The sequence below is a fragment of the Corvus hawaiiensis genome, chromosome Z (assembly GCF_020740725.1).
Source record: "Corvus hawaiiensis isolate bCorHaw1 chromosome Z, bCorHaw1.pri.cur, whole genome shotgun sequence".
NCBI lineage: Eukaryota > Metazoa > Chordata > Aves > Passeriformes > Corvidae > Corvus > Corvus hawaiiensis.
The window spans coordinates 3,629,785-3,651,000 of record NC_063255.1 but is presented as its reverse complement, the minus strand read 5'-3'; the positions used below and the strand labels follow the sequence as shown (position 1 = coordinate 3,651,000).

The window sequence follows — 21,216 nt, the reverse complement described above, 5'->3', positions numbered from 1 at the left end:
ATTGTTTTACAATATATGTGAATACTTGTCTTTCAAAGAAAAGAAAATGCAATGCAATGTTGACTCCCTGAACAGTTCAGATTTGAAATATAAGAATATAATTTACACTATTTCATGTATCACACTGACACTTTAGAATAAAGAAGAAAAAACAAAGAGCTCAAGAATTCAAATCTACTAGAGGACTTTTTTTAAGGAAAAAGTAAACATCTTTCAAACAAAAATACTCTGCTGTTTCAAAGCATTTTTTAATTTCTATAACTAAATAGTTACAATTTTAGTACAATATTAGTTAAATATAAAAGTGGATCTGAAGAACTACCATAGAAAAAAGCCAACTAGACTATAATATCACAAATTATCTTCCACTTGTTAGTTAAACTAAAGTGTTTCATTTTCATAGAGCCAAATTGCTCAGCAAACAGAAAATTAATCTTTCATTTAATATTCTAAGAACAAGTCATTCATCACCATTGAGATGAAAAACATAAAGAAAGAAGGAAACTTAGTAATAATCATATTTAGAAGCACTGCATAATGACAGCACTATTCAGCCTGTCCCGGAGTAATTTAGCTCCCTGTATGGTAATTAATGTATCTTATGTAAAAAATTATACTGATCTCAAAGTGGGGTTTTTCAGAGATAGATATATATACAGATCTCCTACTACAATAGGAATAGGCTTTTTATTTCCATCATGTTCCTCAAGGAAGTTACGTGTGTTTTAAAAATACTAAACCCTGCAACACCGTTGTATCTCAAAACACTCTTTAAAAAAGTAAGGATTTTTTTTTTTTTTTTAAAGTGCATATAGAAACCCATCCAGTAGCAACTAGGTTGCTCTCAGACAACCATCATAAAGAGTCACATTTCAATCTGACACAAAATGGCAGAAGCTTGCTGTTTCCCTCAGTCATGGGAGCCATCTCTTATCTATCTCCATCGATATCTTATTTTAAGAGGTGCTAATGTGGGAGACTAACAGCAATAAAGTCTTGCATGAACGATCTCACCTGTCCCCAGTCTCCAGCAACCCAGCGAGGAGGAGGACATCGGCCTAAACTACAGCGGATGCGCACCGGTGGCTTGTTTTCATCTTGGCATTGCGCAGCTGGAAAGGTTTTTAAAAGATCACTGCTTTTGCACAGAACAATTCGGTGTTTGAATCCTGGGCCGCACTTTGGTGTGCACTGAAAAAAATGTTGACGTAAATAAATAATTAAAATCTCAGTAAAAAGCCAATAAAATTCTCAGAAATGCTATTTGTAAAGCAGGACAATATATTTATGATCTTACAATTAAATTATAATCACAATACAGTAGTAATAATTTAAAAACGTTTAGAAACACAAACAAGCTGACACTGATGGTTGTTTTATTATGTACAAGATTTTCTAAGTTTTAGATTTCCTTTGCTGTTTATGCTAAAGTGGACTATTTATATTACATTAAAGAAAAACACTGCTGCAAAGCACAAAGGTCTGCCACACGTAACACTATTATGAAACAAATTTAAATGTTTCAATAATTAAAAGTAAGACTCTCTGTTCTTAATATCACCTTAGTACAGTCTTTATCCACTTCACTTTATCCACAGACAATGAACACATTTTTCCTCAACAGACAAAAGGGAAGATAAATGCCGTGCTTGACTTCACAGAAACACATCATTCAGATATATAGAAATATTGTACCCTCTCCTACAATGCATGTTTTCCTCTTCTTTCCTATTTAAATTTTAATTCTGATTTCATAGTTTTCCCTCCTTTTATCACTCTTGTGCTATTCTGACACCAAGCAGACAATAAAACAGTAACTTGAAAAGAAGCACTCCAGATGATCACTGTTTTTCCTCATTTTCCTTCATAGTGGTGTTGCTGCCATTCTATTTCCTTTTTGCTACTGACCATTAACTGTCATATACAGTAGCTCAACTGCAGAATGAGGAAGAGACAAGTGCTAACAAATTTAAGACTTTCCTAAAACTCAAGACCTTTCCCAAATCGATCCCTTTTTAACAAGTGATAATGTACACAGTATCCTCTATAGAATATCCTCATATTCTCAATATCCTCAGTATCCTCAATAGAATCCTCTATTGGCACATTAACCTTTATCCCATAAGTGTATCTGCAGTATTTGGATCAGAAGCAGTTTCTAACAGCGTAAATCTTACATGCAGATTATGCTGACATATTCAAGACTGGAATTGCCTTTAAAATGTAAGGACAAAACATTATTTGGGAAACAACATTATGTGGAACTGGAGCAATATTCAAGAGGTCACATACCAAAGGCTTTCCACACATCCCAAACAACTCAGTATATCACTGGGGATAAAAGAAACACCCCTAAGATTCATTTTCAAAAAAATTACTTGAGTGATGCAAGCTTCATTATTGTATGCCTAATCCTGAAGCATCTCTGAGTAATGTATAGAAATTTTAAAACACGTTCACAGTATTATGTAAGGATGTACCCTATGAATATGTAGAACTTTTTATCTACATCTACATATACCTCAAAACAAGAAGAAAATCTCCAGAGGGAGGCACCTAAACTAGTCCATATAGAAAAAACAGGTTTATCCCAAATGTACTCTACTTAGGTTTAGGATCTTAAACTGGGCTGCAAAAAGATGGGTCTAGCATTTGGAGTTTATAATCCAGAATGCAAAATGGATATATAACAGCTTTCCTTAAAATGTAACCTTTTCTTTTCTATCCTACTCTATTCTATCTTTTTTTTACCAAGGTACAGCCTCCTTATCTACAGAAGTTCAGTCTCCAGAACTCTGATACAGAGTAAACAGTTTCAAACATCCTTTTACTGAAGGGACTTCAACACCAAATGTTGTGCACACTGCCTACTAGAAAACTAGATGAAGGAGGGAAGTAAGAGAAGATCTCTGGCAGAACTACACAAAAAAAAAAAAAAAAAAATAGAGACCAAAACCCCATGACAGTTAATATGTGAGGTCTTTGATGCCATGATCATGACTCATCAGCTGAGGTCTAAATTCCAAGGAGTGTTGTGAGTATTTCCTTCCACATGTATTTCATGAAAAATGCATTACTTTTAAGTAGGAAGTAGAAGTATGAGCCCTTTCCTAGCTGAGTGCTTAAAAATCATGTCAGTCTGTCAAAACAAACAGAAAAGTGACAAGGTTGAAAGGACTTTGTCAAAATGTCAAAACCCAATGTGCCTGTGAAGTTTCATAATCTATAGAGCATGTCATCAAGCAGGGAAGACTCTGAGGACCAAACTTTGAGTTTAGGAGCATCCTCCTTCTAGTACTGCTTGAAGACACGATCTTTAATCCATGTCTAAGACGCCATCTGAGAAAGATCTTCTTCCAGCTACTGGTACAAGAAGAAAACAACATTCCACAACTCCTTTTCTGGAGTTATAGCAAAAATTCTACTAAGATGGACTACACCTGGATCCCAGAAATGAAAGTGAAATAAGGAAATAGGTTGCGTTCAATAATACTGAATCACTGAAAATAAAAAACATCAGTAAAATTTAACAAAATGATTGTACACTTCCAAAGCAATTGAAAACAAAATACTCAGATAAACCAAATGACAAAAAATTATCTTCCATTACTAAATGCTTCTAGAATTTCTGCCTCCCTCTGTGGAAGTCATGAATGCAAATTATATGTGCTTGTCTGATACAGCTCTTCCCAAGAAATCCTTAGAATACTTTTTCTGCTTTTTTCATAATTATCCAGAAAAATATAAAAGGAGTAATTTATGGTGGTTGGATTAATTCTATCAAAGCTCAACTATTGCAAAGTATGAAAAACCTTATGGCATTACCTAAAAATGACTACATTCCAGTGGGAAAAACATCCTTAGTTTTGATTTCAATTTGATAAAACCCCTTTTACATTCTTGTAAGGAATTCATTTAACCTGTATGTTTACAAAATGGCTTTGTTTCTCTGACCAAAAAGGTACATAATTTCTTGTTAATAATCACTGAGAATTTTAAAAATGTGTAATTATACTGATTCTCAACAAGTCCATGTACAGATAAAAGAGTTCAATAATTGTTTTATTTGTATTATGCATTGTTTTGGGTATGAAAAAAAACTTTATAACTTGCATTCCAGAGAAATTAGCAAGGTTTGCCATTGGTTTCAATGGGAGGAGTATCTAGCTCTTTATTTTTTATGTACACTCTTGTTTTCCTTTTCATGCTTCTGTCAGAAATTCATATAAACATGCATATAAAAATGTTTACATTTATATTACTATAGGGATTTCAATACATTATATTTCTGGAAACCATGCACAGAAAAAAAAAAAGCCACTTTTCTCATTATATTGAAATGGTATCATCAGTCAAGACAGTCTGCCAAGCTACACAAATAAAATTCACACTAGAAAGAAGCCTGGTACTTTTTCACAATCCTGATTAATTATCACAACTAGAAGTTTAGCAGAGCTTGAATCATTAAATTAGAATGATTTTGTTCAAAATCATAACATGACCTTCCTGCATAAAAGCTTGGACATGATAATAGAGTAAAATGACTTTAGGTGACTAGCATGTGATACCTGTGAGAGACATGGAGTTAGTTTAGGGTAGACTGACACACCGTAGGTTATGGGCATTTTCATAAGAGGCAGGAAACAAAACAATGAGGCAGAGGTGAAACCTCCTCTGGGAAAATTTCTTATTAATCCTTTACTTAGAAAGCAGTGACAGGAAATGTACTAACATTCAGTGGCCAGAGGTCCTGCCTCCACTGTTACCAATGAGTTAACACAGCAAAATTTCCTTACCTCTGACCAGTCCAGAGCAACCCACTGTGGGGGGCAGGACTGGTTGTTGCAGGGCTCTTTTTCAATAGGCCGGTGTGTTAAACAGCTGGCAGTGTCCAGCGTCTCCTCCTCAGAAGGTCCAATCTTTCTGATGCAGAGAACTGTTCGTGAACGCATTCCTCCATCACAGGTCTTACTGCACTCTGACCAATCTCCTATAAACCATCTGGATAGAAAATGTTAGGAGACTCAGTAAATGTCAAACAAAGACAAACCAAGAATGCAAACAGTTTCAATTACTAACCCTAAGTAATTTTTAACAATACACACATTCATGGTGAAATAAACTTATGGGTATTTTTACTGAATATTTTAATTTATTACTCACTGCAAACATATTTTCCAATAATAACACTACTTTGTATTTTTCTAGAGCACCAATTTCCAATCTAGCCTATAGTAGCTAGGAGTCTTTGAGCCTGACAAAATTGAAGCTATTTATGTAGTATTTTGTATTGGACTTGCCTGAAATAATTTCTGTGAAAGTGGTTTGCAACTGGAAATGTTTGGGAACCATTGCTGTAACTTACACCACAAGTCAAAAGCCAAGATGTTTGCCTCTTTAGTATCATTACAATAAAACAATTTGATCTCAAAATTGGGCTTTCTGAGAGTTAATTCTCATCTGATTATGAAACATTTGTAAACCTTTCAATAAGACACCATACTGAAATGCAAAATATTATCATTTTTTAAAGTGAAGCAAACACTGGTAAAACATGAATTCATCACATAAAAAAATTATCCCAACAAAATCTTTCAAAATTTAAAGAACTGTATGATAGATGCTAGAGGGAACTTCTGAGTGTTTCTGTGTATGTAGTAGAAGTCAAGAATTGTAAATAATATTAGATTGCTTTGTGCTACTGCAGAGATTAAAGCAGCTTTTAATCTGGCTGTAAGGTTATATATTTCTATTTCTGGATGGTTAATGCAGCTCAATTAAATCGAAATATCTCTTCATATTGACGAGCACATTTGGTCTTCATTATTTCATATGTTGATTAGATACTTGCCTGAGTCATCCTTGCAAAGGATGAAGGTGAAGTCGAGTATGCTATCACATGTTGCCAACATGCCAAAAATGTCAGGCATGTCAGCCACTGTGGATGTTCCTGGAGGTATTCCTGGAGCTACCTCATAAGATCTGTCATTTTCTCAAGCTGCTGTCAAAAAAAAAGTGCTGCTATCCTCTTTTGTGTTACATTATGTGTAATATATCCTAACATGAAGCTAGATCAATGCAGAGATGGAAACAATTATGCCACATTCTGTCATTACTTTCCCAGCAAAAGGAAATTAATTTGTGATTCTTCATCAAAAAATCTTATGCTTTTACCAAAATAGGGAGAATTTGAAGCTCTTCAGAGCTTTCAAGAGGCTGCAGTGTTAATTTTCAATTGGTACTATGATTTGCTCAAATGATTTCTCTCTCAGGTACCTCTAATATTTATACTGTATGACAAGATAGCACTATTCATAATCATAGAACTGAAAAAGTATTTTCTTGAAATCTGAAATGTAAGATATAGTAAGTATTGAAAACAAACATAGTCTTCTGCTGTTCAAAGACATCAAAGTATAATGTAACTGGCATTCAGTTAGAAAGAGTATCATTTTCATTGCTTTTGGTATACACCACAAGAAGAGTAGAATTGTGCTAATTAAAAAGGGAAATACTTGGCCAGTCCACGTAAACACTCAGTCTTACTGCATGATAAAACTTTCTGCCAAAAGGGTCAAACTTCTTTGGATAACTATCTGTTATTTGAACAGCATTCTAACTAGACTACTTACAGAATCAGGAATTAAGAACCTTTCCTTAGTTTGGCATTTTGTATTCACTCTGTGGGGAACATCAGAATGGAGGCAGACATGGGCTGAACTGCTCTGACATGTTGAAGTAGATGCTAATTAATACACTCTACCCATTTTCTTAATACTGATGTCTTGACTTTCACAATGATCATCAATGTCCCTGTCATACTGGATGGGGAATCCAAAAGCTTCCCACTTTCTGGGCTGGGTTTTGTTGGTTTGTGGGGGTTTTTTAAGTAGTGGCAGGGAAAAAAAAAAACCAAAACAAAAAAACAAACAAAACAAAACAACAAAAGGACACCCAAAATTTACCTAGTTTCGAAAAACTTTATTACCACTACTTTTTAAAATGTTAATTTGCTAATAGCTAAGCCATAGAAAGGAAGGAACTGGAATGTGTTTGGTAAAGAGGAACTGATTGAACATGACTGCTTTGGTAAAAAGGAACTGATCAAACACAACCGCTTTTCAAGTCCTGCTCTCAGGTCTGGTTGGTGCATTTAGAGCCATGCTAAACAGGTTATCCAAACAGGGAATAAATGCATATCCTTCCAGGATAAACACATATTTACACATAGACTGTGGGGACAATGATTTTGACCTAATTTTGACCTGTCTGTGACACAGCTCGTTCGCATTCAAAGGTAAGAGCAGTGCAATGGCTTCACTTGGCTTTATGTCAAATGAATGTGTTACATGACACAGCAGGAAGTGTAAGAGACACTGCTCTGCCATTGTGCAACCAGGCACCACACTAGGGAAGCAGCTAAAACTCCAGGAAGAGACTGACTTCATGAAGACCTGTTGGGATTTTAATGCACAATAATCTTGTCTCATTCCTCCTAGCGTCCTTCATGCTACAATTCAGCAGTTTCTAAGAGACTTTTACAGGTGACCACCGTATTGTGCAGTATTTCCATTTAATCAGCATTAATGATTTTCATGCCCAGTTGGAACACAGCTAAGGACTACCACCAAAGTCAAACTAACCTGAACTTGGGAATCAAGAAACTGTTGTATCTGTTCCACCTTCTCCACAAGTTTTATTTGTCTCAAAACATAAGAGAAGCTGTTGTTCACATGCTGATATTATTTTCCAGCACAAAATACCACAACTGTTTCTAAACAGGTTTTGTAGTAAGATAAAGCTATGCTATAAGTCCTTGCCAAACTTCATTTTTGATCAAACGAGCTGCTGAGTTTTTAATTATCTATATATAGCATACACCTATCTTTAAAAATAAATCTAAATAGAATCTAAGCACCTAATCCTAAAGGCACTCAGCCTTACTGTACAACACTGAATATGCTGGAGAAAAAGTTTGAGAAAACTATTGTCAGGAAATTGTTTGGTCTGCTTAGCAGTTTCTGTATCTGCCACTTCTCGTGTGAACCCTTCAACCCAAGTGTTAATACAACATACTTTAAAATATGGCAAACATTTCAGATGCAATATTAATAACTAGGACAAAGTTAAGTCTCACCTCAACACTCTTTTATCATTATTGCCATAAGAATGGTCCCCAGTTCTACTCTGCGCACTACTCACTGCATACGACACTCAGATCCTAAGAAACTGTTTTGCTAGTATTTTTCACTTGCACTGTTTGGTGTAGTCCAAACATCATTATTGTTCCTCAGTCAAATCAATGCAACTCAATCCTCAATGCATTTTTCACAGCTGATTTTAGCACAACAAGAAATCAAAGCAAACCCAAATAGCCTTTCTGACAAGATAGGACATGAATACTTGATGAGAATTTTATATACATTTGGTTAACAGGATTTGTTATAGATTATGAAGACTTTTCTCTCTATGCAAAACAGATGTCCATATTAAGTGATTAATAACTTACTCAGGTGGGCAAGGCTCAGTGTTGCAGGCTCTTTGGTTTTCTGGTGGCTTACTGTCAGGGTCACAGTAATTGTTTTGTACAATGGAGCTGTCATCCAGCCTTTTACACACCACCTCTTGTTTCTGGACACCTTGGGATGAAATGAAAGACCATTAATTAATCATTCTGTTCTTCTAGTTTTTGAGTATAATCGTATTTTACCTATTGATTATTAATTCTACCATCCCACTTTATTTGGCTGAAGGCTGCAGCAGTGAGAATTTAAATTAACTGAATGACCCCTAGCTGCAATTATTTTTTTATTTTCCTTCAATTTTAGGCTACCCCACTGAGCAAGGAATTTAAAATTCTGTTGTTTTCTAAAACAAAGGGAATATATTTATAGATTTACTAGCAGATTGTTTTTATTTATGTACTGCATGAAGTCCATTCTCTGTCTGCCATCCTCTCCTACCAAAGACACTTAAATTTCCAAAGAAAACATCACCAAATAGAATGTGGTCACACTTCGATGCAGAATTATTGTTTATGTGCTCTGGTTTAAAACAAACCAGCAATACTGGGAAACAGTGTTGCATTTTTATACATTATCCTACAAATTTTCTTCATTAAAATAACAGAACTATAATTCATTCTGAAAGATGCAGTTTGTCTCTGTGAATACTCATTTTGCCTGGCACTTCCAGCTCCTCTTTCATTGTTAACCATCAACAGGGCAATTTAGAATTGATCATTATTCCCAAAACATGATATATCACTGCCAAGGCAACATTATAAGGTAGTATATTAAGCAGATTTTGCCTTTTTTTTTTTTTTAAAGCAGTAAAGGACCACTGATATGATGACAGTGTAATGTTGCAAAGAGTAATACACACTGCCTTCCTCCTCTCTTAAAAACATACTATACGATGTTCATTAGCATAAAAACCTGTGGATTTGCAATTCACATGCAGTTTTTATTGAACATGCATAGTTATAAAACATAAAGAATAGGATTATTTGTATTATAAAAGCTGCAAAAAGCTGTACCTTTCTTCATATTCTTAAATATTTAACTTATTCCAAAATGTGAAGTGCATACAATTAAAAGGGGATTAAAACCTCCTGGCTTCAAATATCTGCCAACTTTACCTTACAGCCATCTCTCCACTTTGAGATATGCATAGAATCACAAAATGATTTGGGTTGGAAGGGAACTTAAGGATCATAGAGCTCCAAACCCCCTGCCTGGTCCACTAGACCAGGTTACTCAAAGCCCCATCCAACTTGGCCTTGAACACTTTTAGGACTGGGGCATGCACAACTTCTCTGGGCAACCTGTTCCAGTATCTCACCAACCTCACAGTAAAGAATTTTTTCCTAATATCTAATCTAAACCTGCTTTCTTTCCATTTGAAGCCATTCCCACTTGTCCTGTCACATGCTCTTAAAAAAAAGTCCGTCTCCATCTGTTCTGTAGGCTCCCTTTGGATACTGCATGCTTGCAACTAGGTCACCCCTAAGCCGTCTCTTTTTCAGGCTGAACAAACCCAATTCTCTCAGCCTTTCTTCATAGGAGGAAATAATATCTTCATTTGGCTCTTGAAAAATAAGTGAAAGATCTAACTATTTGAGAAGCTGTGACAAGATTCACTTTGAATTCTACAATCAGTGCAAAAACTGCTAACAGATGACAATAATTTGAATTAGATCACACAACCTAAGCAGGAGTATTTCTAGCAATTTTCTGCTCATGTTTTACCACAATAAGAAATAGTATCTAACAGCTATAGCAATGCTAGTAACATGGCACTGCTAGCTGATATGCAATGCATGTTCAGTTCTGACTAATCATTTATCCTTTCTATCACAAACTGCTTTAATTCTCTTGGTTGAATAGGCTGAATGTGGCCTTCATAATGATATTTTCCTCAAATATATTTGCTTAAAAATAATTTATACACACTTTAGAATTATGCATTTTAACGATGCATACCATTCTCACAAATGTACTTATCATATAGCATTGATATTAATGTTATATTTTTACTGAATTTCCTACTGGCATCAGACACATTTCCTTCTAGAATTTGGCTAAAAACTGGCAGCCTTAACAAATTCATTTTTGAGGAATTTTGGAATAAGAAAATATTCTAAAGTTCTATGATTGTGAAGTATCACTGTGGTCAGCTTAAAAAAAATTTTCAGGTGTGTTATTTACTAAGTGTTGTTCAGGTAGCATATCACCAGTAAGACAGTATTGACCCCATTCACTTACAGTGAAGAATCTTTAATTGATGCCAGGAGATATATTAATCCATTTTTAAAAGGTTCTGCAGCATCTTGTCACACAGTATATAAACTTTACATAATTCCTGTCTAACTACAATGTTATTTAATAAAAAATCTCAGAGAAAAGATCAGATAGTAACTTTTAAAACAAGAAAAATATATGGAAAAAGCTAGAAGTGCTATTTTTTCCAGACAACAGCTACAGCTTGGTTATGCCCTGTACTGAAAAATTATCTTTAAATTATCAACACTTTCCTGAGTATATGGTCTCTCTTATAAGTAATCTAAAAAGCACGGATAAACTAGTTCATTTATACTCTGGGGAAAATAATTACAAGCAGTTAGACAGAAACACTTTGCTTTCAAATCTACAGATTTTTAGTTTATAATAAAAGACACAAAATGTTCTCATGACCGGTCAAGGCAATCCTAATAGAAAACAAAACTCCAGTGGCTTAGTGACCATAATCTCCAGAGAACTGAGCTGTTTTGCAGATTTCAATTCACAAATAGTCTGTATGACTTTCAGCAGTCAAATTTTAAATTACACAGAGCACATTTTATTCTTGAATTAAAATTGCAGGCATGTAAATGCTGTACCTATTTTTAAAACCAATCCCAAAAATTGTGGCTTGTGATTGCAACAGTTAATTATAAAGATGCCAGTACCAATATATAGTGACTCTTGCATCACTAAAACTACTGCATGCTGGTTAACCCAGACATATTTTCGGAGCTCACTCATCAGATCACAAGATGTTCATCACAGAGCCAAACTTATATTTTCTTTGATGAGGAGAAGTATGTTTTATATGCCTAAAGATAGTTTCATAACTCATTTGAGGGCATGAAAGAAAAACATAGTAGGCACCACTCTACATGGGTCATGAGCAGCAAAGAAAACTGAACAGCAACCAGTTTACTTATAATAGTAATAGTACACTGACTACTTTCTAAAAAACCCCATGATTATCTAAAACATTTAATTCATCTGGATGAACTCTAATAGAATGAATGAAATCCTAACCAATGCTTAGGAGTACTGGCAAATTCCAGACAATATATGCTGTTATTTGTTGCCATTAGAATTAATTAAGCATGAAAGAAGTTAAAAAGGGAGTAGGCACTTATTTGAGTTATTTTTAAATGCATAAAAATAAAAAAACATAAAGAAGGAATCTTCTTCCTTTTCTAGGCTTTTTACCACCAGAAGCTCACTGCCTTACTAAGAATACGTGGATCTGGACAGAGTAATACACTTGCCCTTGGAAAATTACAAGATACAAGGAAAGACATGCATGACAGTTAATAAACTATGATTCTGTGATCTACAAGTTCACAGAATTCCAGAACTCATTGTATTGTTTCAGTTCCTATTTCTACATATTTTATATTACATTTTCTCAGTGTTTCTCATTAAATAATAATCAGGCCCTTAAACAAAATCTTCTATTGTTGCCATCAATTTTTTCTGATTTCCCTGTGTTCTCTCCTTTCCCACTCCTCTCTCTATAGACAAATTTGCACTGTACATGCTGGTATTCTCTGGCATTGCTTTCATTTAGTCTTGTCCAAGTTTGCCACCAGCTATAAAGACCTAAATGAGATAATAACAAACTTTTCTTCTGAAAACCCTTGCCTCAGAATAGAAGAGTTATTAGTGTACTTTCAGGAAAAAGGGGAAGTAATATGAAGAATACCGGTAGAACAGCTCAAATAATATTCCCAGAAAGAAAGAACTAGCTCAGATACTATAAATTTGAGGAAAATTAGAGGAAAATTTTTCAATACAGAAAATACGGGTTCTAGTGTACAAAAAGAAGAGCTGCAATTCTGGATTCCCAAGCCTAAGAACACTACTGATATTAAACATCAATGAAATTATATTCTTGTCCTACATATGAGCACAGGAATCCTAGAAAAATAAGAGCTGTCTGTCATCAGACAAGCCTTTTTAACTATATTGTAAATCTGAAGAACCTCTTTTTAGGAAAAAAATTGAAAATACTAAAATAGATCTCAGACTTTGGAGATTTAGTTTCTGCTTGGTTCACTGTACAGTGAGCATCAAGGCCACTGGCAGAAAAACTGTGTGTACTTCTTTCCTTTAACATAAGTGACACTACAAAATACACAGTTTACAATCTCCCACAGAATGGGTCAGGTTGGAAGGAACCACAGTGGGTCATCTGGTCCAACCTCCCTGTTCAAGCAGAGTCATCCTGGAGCACATGGCACAGGATTGTGCCTAGGCAGTTCTTTCCACTGAGGGAGACTCCACAGCCTCTCCGGGAAATCTGTTCCTGTGCACGGTCACCTGCACAGTAAACTTCTTCCTCATGTTCAGGTGGAACTTCCTGTGCATCAGCTTCTGCCCATTACCTCTTGTTCCACTGACTAGCACCACTGAGAAGAGCCTCTTGGCACCATCTTGCGGGAGCTCCATGTCTCTCTTGTCCTGAGGAGTCCGGAACTGGACACAGCTCTCCAGGTGAGGCCTCACCAGGGCTGAGTACGGGGGCAGAATCACCTTCCTCCACCTGCTGGCAATGTCCTTCCTAATGCCCCCCAGGATACCACTGGCCTTCTTGGCCACCAGGACAGTCCGCTGGCTCATGGACAGCTTGTTGTCCACCAGGATTCCCAGGTCTGCAGAGCTGCCCCCCAAGGAGGTCAGCTCCAGCCTTTGCTGAATTTCAGATGGTCTCTGTCCATCTCTCCAACCTGTCAAGGTCCCTCTGAAAGGCTGCACAGCACTCTGGGGTATCAGCCACTCCTCCCAGGTTTGTGTCCTCAATGAACTTGCCAAGGAGGCATCTGTACTTCATTGATGAACTGATGAATAAGTTAAACAAAACTGGGCCCAATATTGAACCTTGGGTAACACCACCAGTGACAGGCCTCCAGCCAGACCCAGTGCCACTGATTACAAACCTCTGGAATCTGCCAGTTCTCAATCCACCTCACTGATCACTCATCCAGTCCACAGCTCCTGGGTTTGCCTATGAGGATGCTGGGAAAGAGTATTGAAAGCCTTGCTGAAGTTGAGGTAGACAATATCCACTGCTGTCCTCTCATCCATCCAGACAGCTGTTTCATTGGAGAAGGCAATCAGTTTGGCCAAACACCTGATTACCTTCAGTGAACCCATGCTGACTACTCGTGATCACCTTCTTGTCTTCCACATGGATAGAGATGGCCTCTAGAATGAGGTGCTGCATCACCTTCCCAGGGATCAAAATGAGGCTGACTGGCCCACAGATACATTTGCTTTCTTCCAGTTCTCAGCACGTCTCCTGATTGTCATTACTTTTCAGAGGTGATCATGAGCAGCCTCATTACAATGTGCACCAGTTCTCCCAGCACTCATGGATGCATCCCAACAGGGCCCATGGACTTGAGTAGGTCTGTCTAGTTGTTTCAGACCAAATCCTCCTTCACTAAAGGGAATGTTCTCCTTTCAACATCTCTTCACCCTGGTCTCCTGAGCCAGGAATCCCTGAGGCCTGGTCTTGTCAGTGAAGATTGATGCCAAGGCATTCAGTAACTCCGCCCTCTCCTCTTCCTCTCTTACCAGGGTCCTGTCTCCATCTAATATTGAGTCCACATTATCATTTTTTCCCCTTTCGTTATTGATGTATTTGAAAAGACCCTTTTTATTATGCTTAGCCAAATTTAAGTCTAGCTGGGCATTGGCTTTCTAGTCTCATTTCCATTTACCCTGACCACCTCTCTATATTCAGTCCAGGTGGCCTGAGCCTGCTTCCGTCTCCTGTATATTTTCTGCTTATACTTGAGTAATGACAGTAGTTCTTCATTCATCCACAGAGGTCTCTTGCCCCCTTGGCCCAATTTCTTTCTCACTGTGATGCAGCATTCCTGAGCCTGGAGTGATCCTTGAGCATCAATCCACTCTTTTGGACCCCTCTTCCCTGCAGGGCCTGTTCCCATGGGATTCTTCCAAAAAGATCCAAAAAGATGAGGTTAAAGTTAGCGCTCCTCAAGTTCATGGTTGTAATCTTTCTTGCTGTCCTGCTACCTCTTAATATAATACTGAACTCTACAATTTCATGGTCACTACAGCCAAGGTTGCTTCTCATATAAGACTTCTGCCTTTTAGAGGCAATCTAATCACGTAACCGTTTCTTTCATGAAAAACTCTAACTTATCTCCTAGATCATTCTATTGAGAATACAGGGGATCAGGAGGCATAATGTCTACTGTGAAGAGCCCATTGACTTCAGGTGCCTGGAGGAGTTTTCACATGAGACAATTAAATTCCTTGAAAGCTTCAGAGACCAGAAATTAAAGAGAGCTACGTATACAATCATGAACTCATAATTAGCAAGTAAGAGTGTCATATATGCTTTGAGTTGCTCAGTACCATAAGAAACACACAGGGGAAGCAGGAATGGAATCCAGACCTCTGGCTCTTGAACTGAGCTGTAGTAAACAGGAAACCTTTCTCCTCCTTCCTACCATTCCACTTACTATGTCTTCTTATTCTTTAAAGCCAAGACAGATCCTAGAACAGAGGTTCTGTTTGAAAAGTTAATGCATTTTTATTGTTCTGATGTAACTCCTCAGCACAGCAGAGATGAACGTAATATAGAAGTCCAGCAGAAAAGACAGCATGTTACCATTCAGAGATTGTAGGTTCCTCCTAGCTTGCTCTTAGGTTGTTCCTTGACTCCTGCCTGCTCTAGTTACCTTTCTCCAAGATAAGGCATACTAACGGCTCTAGGAAGAGCTGAATGCAGTGGATTGCTCTCAAAACACTATGAAGAAGAAACAGCACAAAAAATCAGACACTTCTGCCATATACAGTACTCCAAAACTATTTAAACTTTGTACTGCCACAATGTCTTTATGCTCTGTTCCATGACATTCAACACATATGCTCAAGTTCACTTTGGTTACTACATCAAGTAATATCCATGTTTTAAGAGTCACAGACTTGGTCAAAATAAGCAACGCAGATACAGTTAGCCTGATTTAGAAAAAAACTAGACTTAAGCAATGTTGAGTGGACATAAGGTAGCCTGTTAACAGCCTCTGAAAACCGTCCCTGGTCAATTGGTCCCTCTTTAATAGAACACATGTAACTACAGAAAACAGTATTTCATAATCATTCTTATTTCTGACATGTCCTGGCTTCTAAATACTTGCAAAGCTGATGTTCTTCTAAGACAGCTTTTTAAGTCTTACATACACCTAGATAAAAAGACATAACCTTCAAACACAGACAAGTTCAGAGATGGACAGATTTGCCCACAGCTTTTATATAAACCCTACACTTGGCTATAGAAGTATATCTGGCTCTATGTTACCTGGAGCTTTCCTAGATCAAGACAAATCGTGATCAAACTTAATTAGCCCATACGCTACAGTAAGAGGCTGGAAAATGTTGGTGCCTTTAATTTGTTCACAGTCTTTTCCTAATACACAATATATTTCTTTAATCTCATAAATAAAAAATAAATTCCATGCCAATATTCTTCACACATACTTATCCTTTTTTACCTTCAGTGAGAAATTCTTTAGCTGTTTAATATTGTGTTGTATTTTGAGGTCTATCAAAATGTGTCTTTTAAAGACCGAGTTCAAGCATGGACTTAATAATGAATACTATAGAAATAAATAAAGCTATACAGTGGTTTCTAAGCTTCCTCAATATTTCATATTTATATTAGCTAAATTTTCCAGTTAAAGCTTCTGTCTCTTCAACCTTTGTCTCCCTTTTCTCTTTTCCTGACTCAGCTCCTCCTTAGAATTGTGTCTTCTTTTGGCATATGGAGAAAGGTGCTTCATAAACTGAGGGGAATAGCAGGTTCTCTCACAGAGAAACCAGATATATTTTTTAACATTAATTACAGCTACAATGAAATATTTATTTATGAGTATGGTGCTCAGTGAAAATAAGCGACCACAGTATATCCTTTAATTAAACTGAAAGAGAGGAGAGAAAAGTGCCTGATTTGGCCACCATAAGCTACCAAAGAAAATCTCTCCTCCACCTCCTCTGATTTTAAATTAATAAATACATGCTGCTTTTAGGGATTCACAAATCTTCCCTTGAAATCTAATAATTACATCAAAATTTTTTAATCTAGACTAGTACTTACTCCTTCAGAGCCAATTATTTTTTCCACTGTATTTTGTCAAATGTGTGAAATGACAATGACCTTCATGGCAGAAGATCCATGGTTAAAATCTTGTCTCTACCTAAATCAATGGGAGCTTTCCCATGACTTCAGAAAGATCATTAGCTCATTACCATCCCAAAAACCAGGAATTGACAATACCTTTAAGGTTCTGATCATTGGAACTTTCTTTCTCTAGGAACCAGGCACTTTTCTTCTTCGTACTTCTCCTTGAAAATGTTTTTTTCCCTGCCACACTTACCATTACTAAAACTGGAGTTAAAAAACGCAATCTGTCAACCAGCAATCCAACAAATGAACATAAAAATATTGGGAAAAGTTGGCATCATCCTCTATTTTGTTTCAAGACTTTCTCTAGTGGCACAGAAAAGAATCTGTGTTGTCCTTTGTGTATTATGTAGGGTTGGCTGTATTTAAACTGCAGACAACTAGAAACAGCCACAGCAGCTTCCAGCAGAAAGGTGAGTCATGATGGTTCTAAACATGAATACTTCCCACAGACAGAAAAAACAAGAAAGTGACAAGTATTTGGTCCAAAGGTCCTTTAAAAAAATATGGCGCCTTCTTCTTGATACGGGCTTTCCACAGTGCCGTAGAAACTGAAATTCTGAGATGCATTTAAAGCACTCTCCCATATCTTCTGGAACAGAGGTATGTTGGGGAGATGATTCATTCAGTCTCCAGAGAGAAGAAAGATACTGTTCACACAGCACTTCTACTCACCAGTCCTTGCAGCAGCAATGGTGTTGGCTTTGAAGGAAGCCAACTGTCCTGCTCTCCCAGCCAGAGGTAAAGAATTGCATTGGTGGCCACTAGAGGGAGGATTAGGAATACAGTAAGTTGTGGGCAAAAGCCACCCATGATGAACCGCATGGGACAACCTACAAATCCCCCACTGCTGCCCGAGGGCAACAATTCTCAGATATTGCTATGGGCTGGCAAGTAAAATCCAATTGTTAGCATCTTCTACAGAGGAGCTGCCAAAATGCATCCTAAACTTTGGTGGCTGGAGGGTAGGAGGGCTGACTACGATTGTGTGAAGCACACCTACAAACACACAGAGACACATCTCTTTATTTACTGCCTATTTTGCCTTCTCACTTTTAATCTCCTTACTTAAAACTTCTGATGTCCTTTATCAGCAAAGCTCCTGTGAAAAACAAACATACCAGCTTCAAGGGAGTCTCAGAATTATCAGCAGAGAGAGACACTGTGCCAAGATACACTGTATTAACAAAAAGATCTGAACATATTAAAGGTACTTAAAACCAACAAAATCCGCTGTGATTAAAAATAAATGTTTGTTAAGGTTCGAGGCATACCTGAAAGAAATGTTTTCAGTTAGTCACCTAGATAATTATATAGTGAAGTGCATCTTGCAATTCAGTTTACCCTGTAGCTTGACTGGGTGGTGTCTTACCTCCTGCACAAGTGGCAGAACATTCTGACCAAGGCAGATGATTCCATGCAAAGCCAACCTCATTGTCTCCACTGCCAGTGCGAGAGATTGGAACATTGAATTTATATTTTATCCCCAAATTCTGTTCCTGCAGCAGAATCTGTAGTTGAAAACAACTGGTTATACCATTAAAACAGGCAAGCAGAGGGCAAACACAGTGACATTTATTCTAGGCACGTGCTGAGTTCTGCTGAATGGGAAAAAAGTAATAAAGGAAGTCACAGTCATTCTATTTAGATATCCCCCAAAAGAATCTGTAATAACATTTAAATTATATACAAAAGAGAAATATTTTTATCTAAGCTGAGCTTTATCTTTTTTTTCTCCCTTAACACAATTTTATTATTTCTGTCAGTTCCTTACTCCTGACCAAATTGTTTGAAAAAGCTAGTTTTCACAAAATTAATATCTTCATGGAAACTAACTTGAGACCTGAATAATTATGGGAGGACAAAGCTGGAAAAAGACATTACTGTAGAAACATGCAGCAGTTCTAACTGAAATCTTGTGAGGAGTACAAGCCACAATTGAACCTATCTCTTCCCTTGTTAGCCCTTCTAGTGACTACAGTACATTACATTACTTCCAGTAATGATAGTAACACCAACAGACTGTTGCTGAGGCCATTGTTTTCCCCTAATGCAATAGCCAACAACATAAGCTTGGTGGAATCACACCTGTGATTCCTTTAAAGGAATAACAAAACTCTTGCTGCAGCCACATCACTGCAGGTGACACAGACACAAGTGCAATAATCACCATGAGTTTTTGTCTATCCTCACTGTTGAACTGTACTTCTACAGATTATGTGTCCAACACTAGCCTTTGACTCTCTATCAAACTTTTTTTTTCATTGCTAATGCATGTTAGATGCAGCAATCTGACTCACCTTGGAGCTACTTTTCATCTATTTTTACTTTCTCTTACATTTTGCAGAAGCATATCTGCCGACCTCCACAGGGCAAAAAGAGCAGAGAACTTTCAGAAAGGAAGTCAGTGACACAGACTGAATGAAAGAAGCCACTATAATGGTGTAACTCATTCTGTGTGGACTGTCTAGCTTATGCACAGCTACAGAAGGAAAAAAGATTATTCAGGTGTTTGGAAATGCTGCCTAAAATGTGGATATCCATGCAACAATTATTCTATACAAAAAAATATCCTATCTGGCTCAAGCAATCCCTGAACTGCAAATCTGGCAGCTGACAGAATACACTGGGAAAGTATCACCTTGTTCTTACACTCCTCCTCAACACAGTAGTGAAACAGCAGGCTCACTATTGCCTGTTGTCAGAGATGATATTAGGATCCTGGATCATACCTTCTGTTACATTCTCATACTTTATAAAATGTTTTAAGAGCAATGTATGTCACAGGAGTATACTTTAACACGCGTCATACCATTATACTCATTCTATGGTAAGAGTATATATGGTCACACTCAGGCTTAAAGCTACTGACACGTGCAGAACTGTTGGGAACTGTCAAGTGTTGGCAGTATGCAAAAATACGATATATGGCCCATTTACAATTTTGGCTACCACTACTGTGAACCACATTTAAAGAGATGTGGTTCATTTTCAGTGAGATTTCCTGGTGCGCTTCTGACTTTATCCCTATTTCATGACAATGTTTGCCAGCCAGTTTTGAAAGGTAGGAAATCTGTGTTAAAACACTCACACAAAGTCCCAGCTACACAAGCTGTATCCTGTTTGTAAACTCAACCTATTTTGATTTCATTAATGGCATTGTCTTTTCTCAGAACACAAATACACATTTCAATTTTCAAAAATATATTTATTATAACTTTACCATGACTATGAGGTTTTCTGAAGTAGGGCCTAGTGCTTCCAGAGACTCTGGTTCATCTGTTGGCCTCTTGTAATGGAAAGCTGTTCCAGCAACATCAAACTTTCTTGGCCAGTCAATAGTCCAGGCACCATTAATATAGTAGTCATCCTCTTCAGATTTTAAAGCTTAAAAAAAAATACAAGCCACCTAAAAATTGGAAGCAGCATTTATAATGGAGAAGCCATTGTAAATTAATCTACTAATCTGTTAGAAGTATGTGAGATTCAGCTCTATATCACTGTTTTTTCAAACAATATAAAGCCTTTTCTTTAGCCCTGGTCAAAATATCCTTCATGTAAATCAACAATTTTGCCTCTGCAATAATCTTCAATGTGCAGATTATTTTGCACATTTCAACATGCAGATGCTGTATGAAATGAACCAGAACGTCTCATGTAACTTGAAATATATCTTCAGCTTTAAAACTGACTCCATGTGCAATGTATGCTGAACTACATGAGATACATGCATGCCTGAAATGTATAATCAGTTATCAACCTCATGTTTAGATTAAGAAGCTGGGGGCATGGAATAAGTATCACAGACAATGTGCAGAGGAAAAAAAGAGAAGGAACATTGAGTCTGACATATGGCACCAGTTGGCTGTTGTTTTATTGCATATGTCTACGACTTTTTCTTTCTCCTCATTAAAGCACAAATACAAGATATTTCTACTACAACTGAAAAATTAGCTACTTAATCTGGTAAGATATTTTATCCTTCTTAATTTACAGTGTTGAACCATGAAAGCATTGTAGATAAAACAGAAATTTCATAGCTAACCGACCATTAGGATGGGCAAGCATATATTATTCAGGGATTTGTATTTGATATTTTATTAATAATATTAAGTTTCTAAATATGAAACAGACATTGTATCTTAAGGTGAATATTCAGTTAATTAACTACTGACTTCTTGATTCAAGGTGAAGATTACCAAGTTTTACATAGTTTATTTATTT

General features: G+C 36.8%; 1 protein-coding gene across 6 annotated transcripts in view; it reads right to left on the bottom strand.

Moving 5' to 3' along the window:
* Positions 1–21,216, bottom strand: part of ADAMTS6 (ADAM metallopeptidase with thrombospondin type 1 motif 6) — a 148,959-nt gene that overhangs the window by 9,398 nt on the left and 118,345 nt on the right. For 5 of the 6 annotated variants that reach the window (XM_048291774.1, XM_048291773.1, XM_048291776.1 and 2 more), the window contains 5 exons: positions 20,216–20,379; positions 18,365–18,503; positions 8,510–8,639; positions 4,797–5,001; positions 1,015–1,191 (listed from right to left, as the gene is read on the bottom strand). In XM_048291774.1, coding sequence (XP_048147731.1) covers positions 1,015–1,191; positions 4,797–5,001; positions 8,510–8,639; positions 18,365–18,503; positions 20,216–20,379 — 815 coding nt within the window. Of the gene's footprint in view, positions 1–1,014; positions 1,192–4,796; positions 5,002–8,509; positions 8,640–17,667; positions 17,757–18,364; positions 18,504–20,215; positions 20,380–21,216 lie in introns of those variants that run through there. The other variant, XM_048291779.1, reaches the window with a different exon arrangement.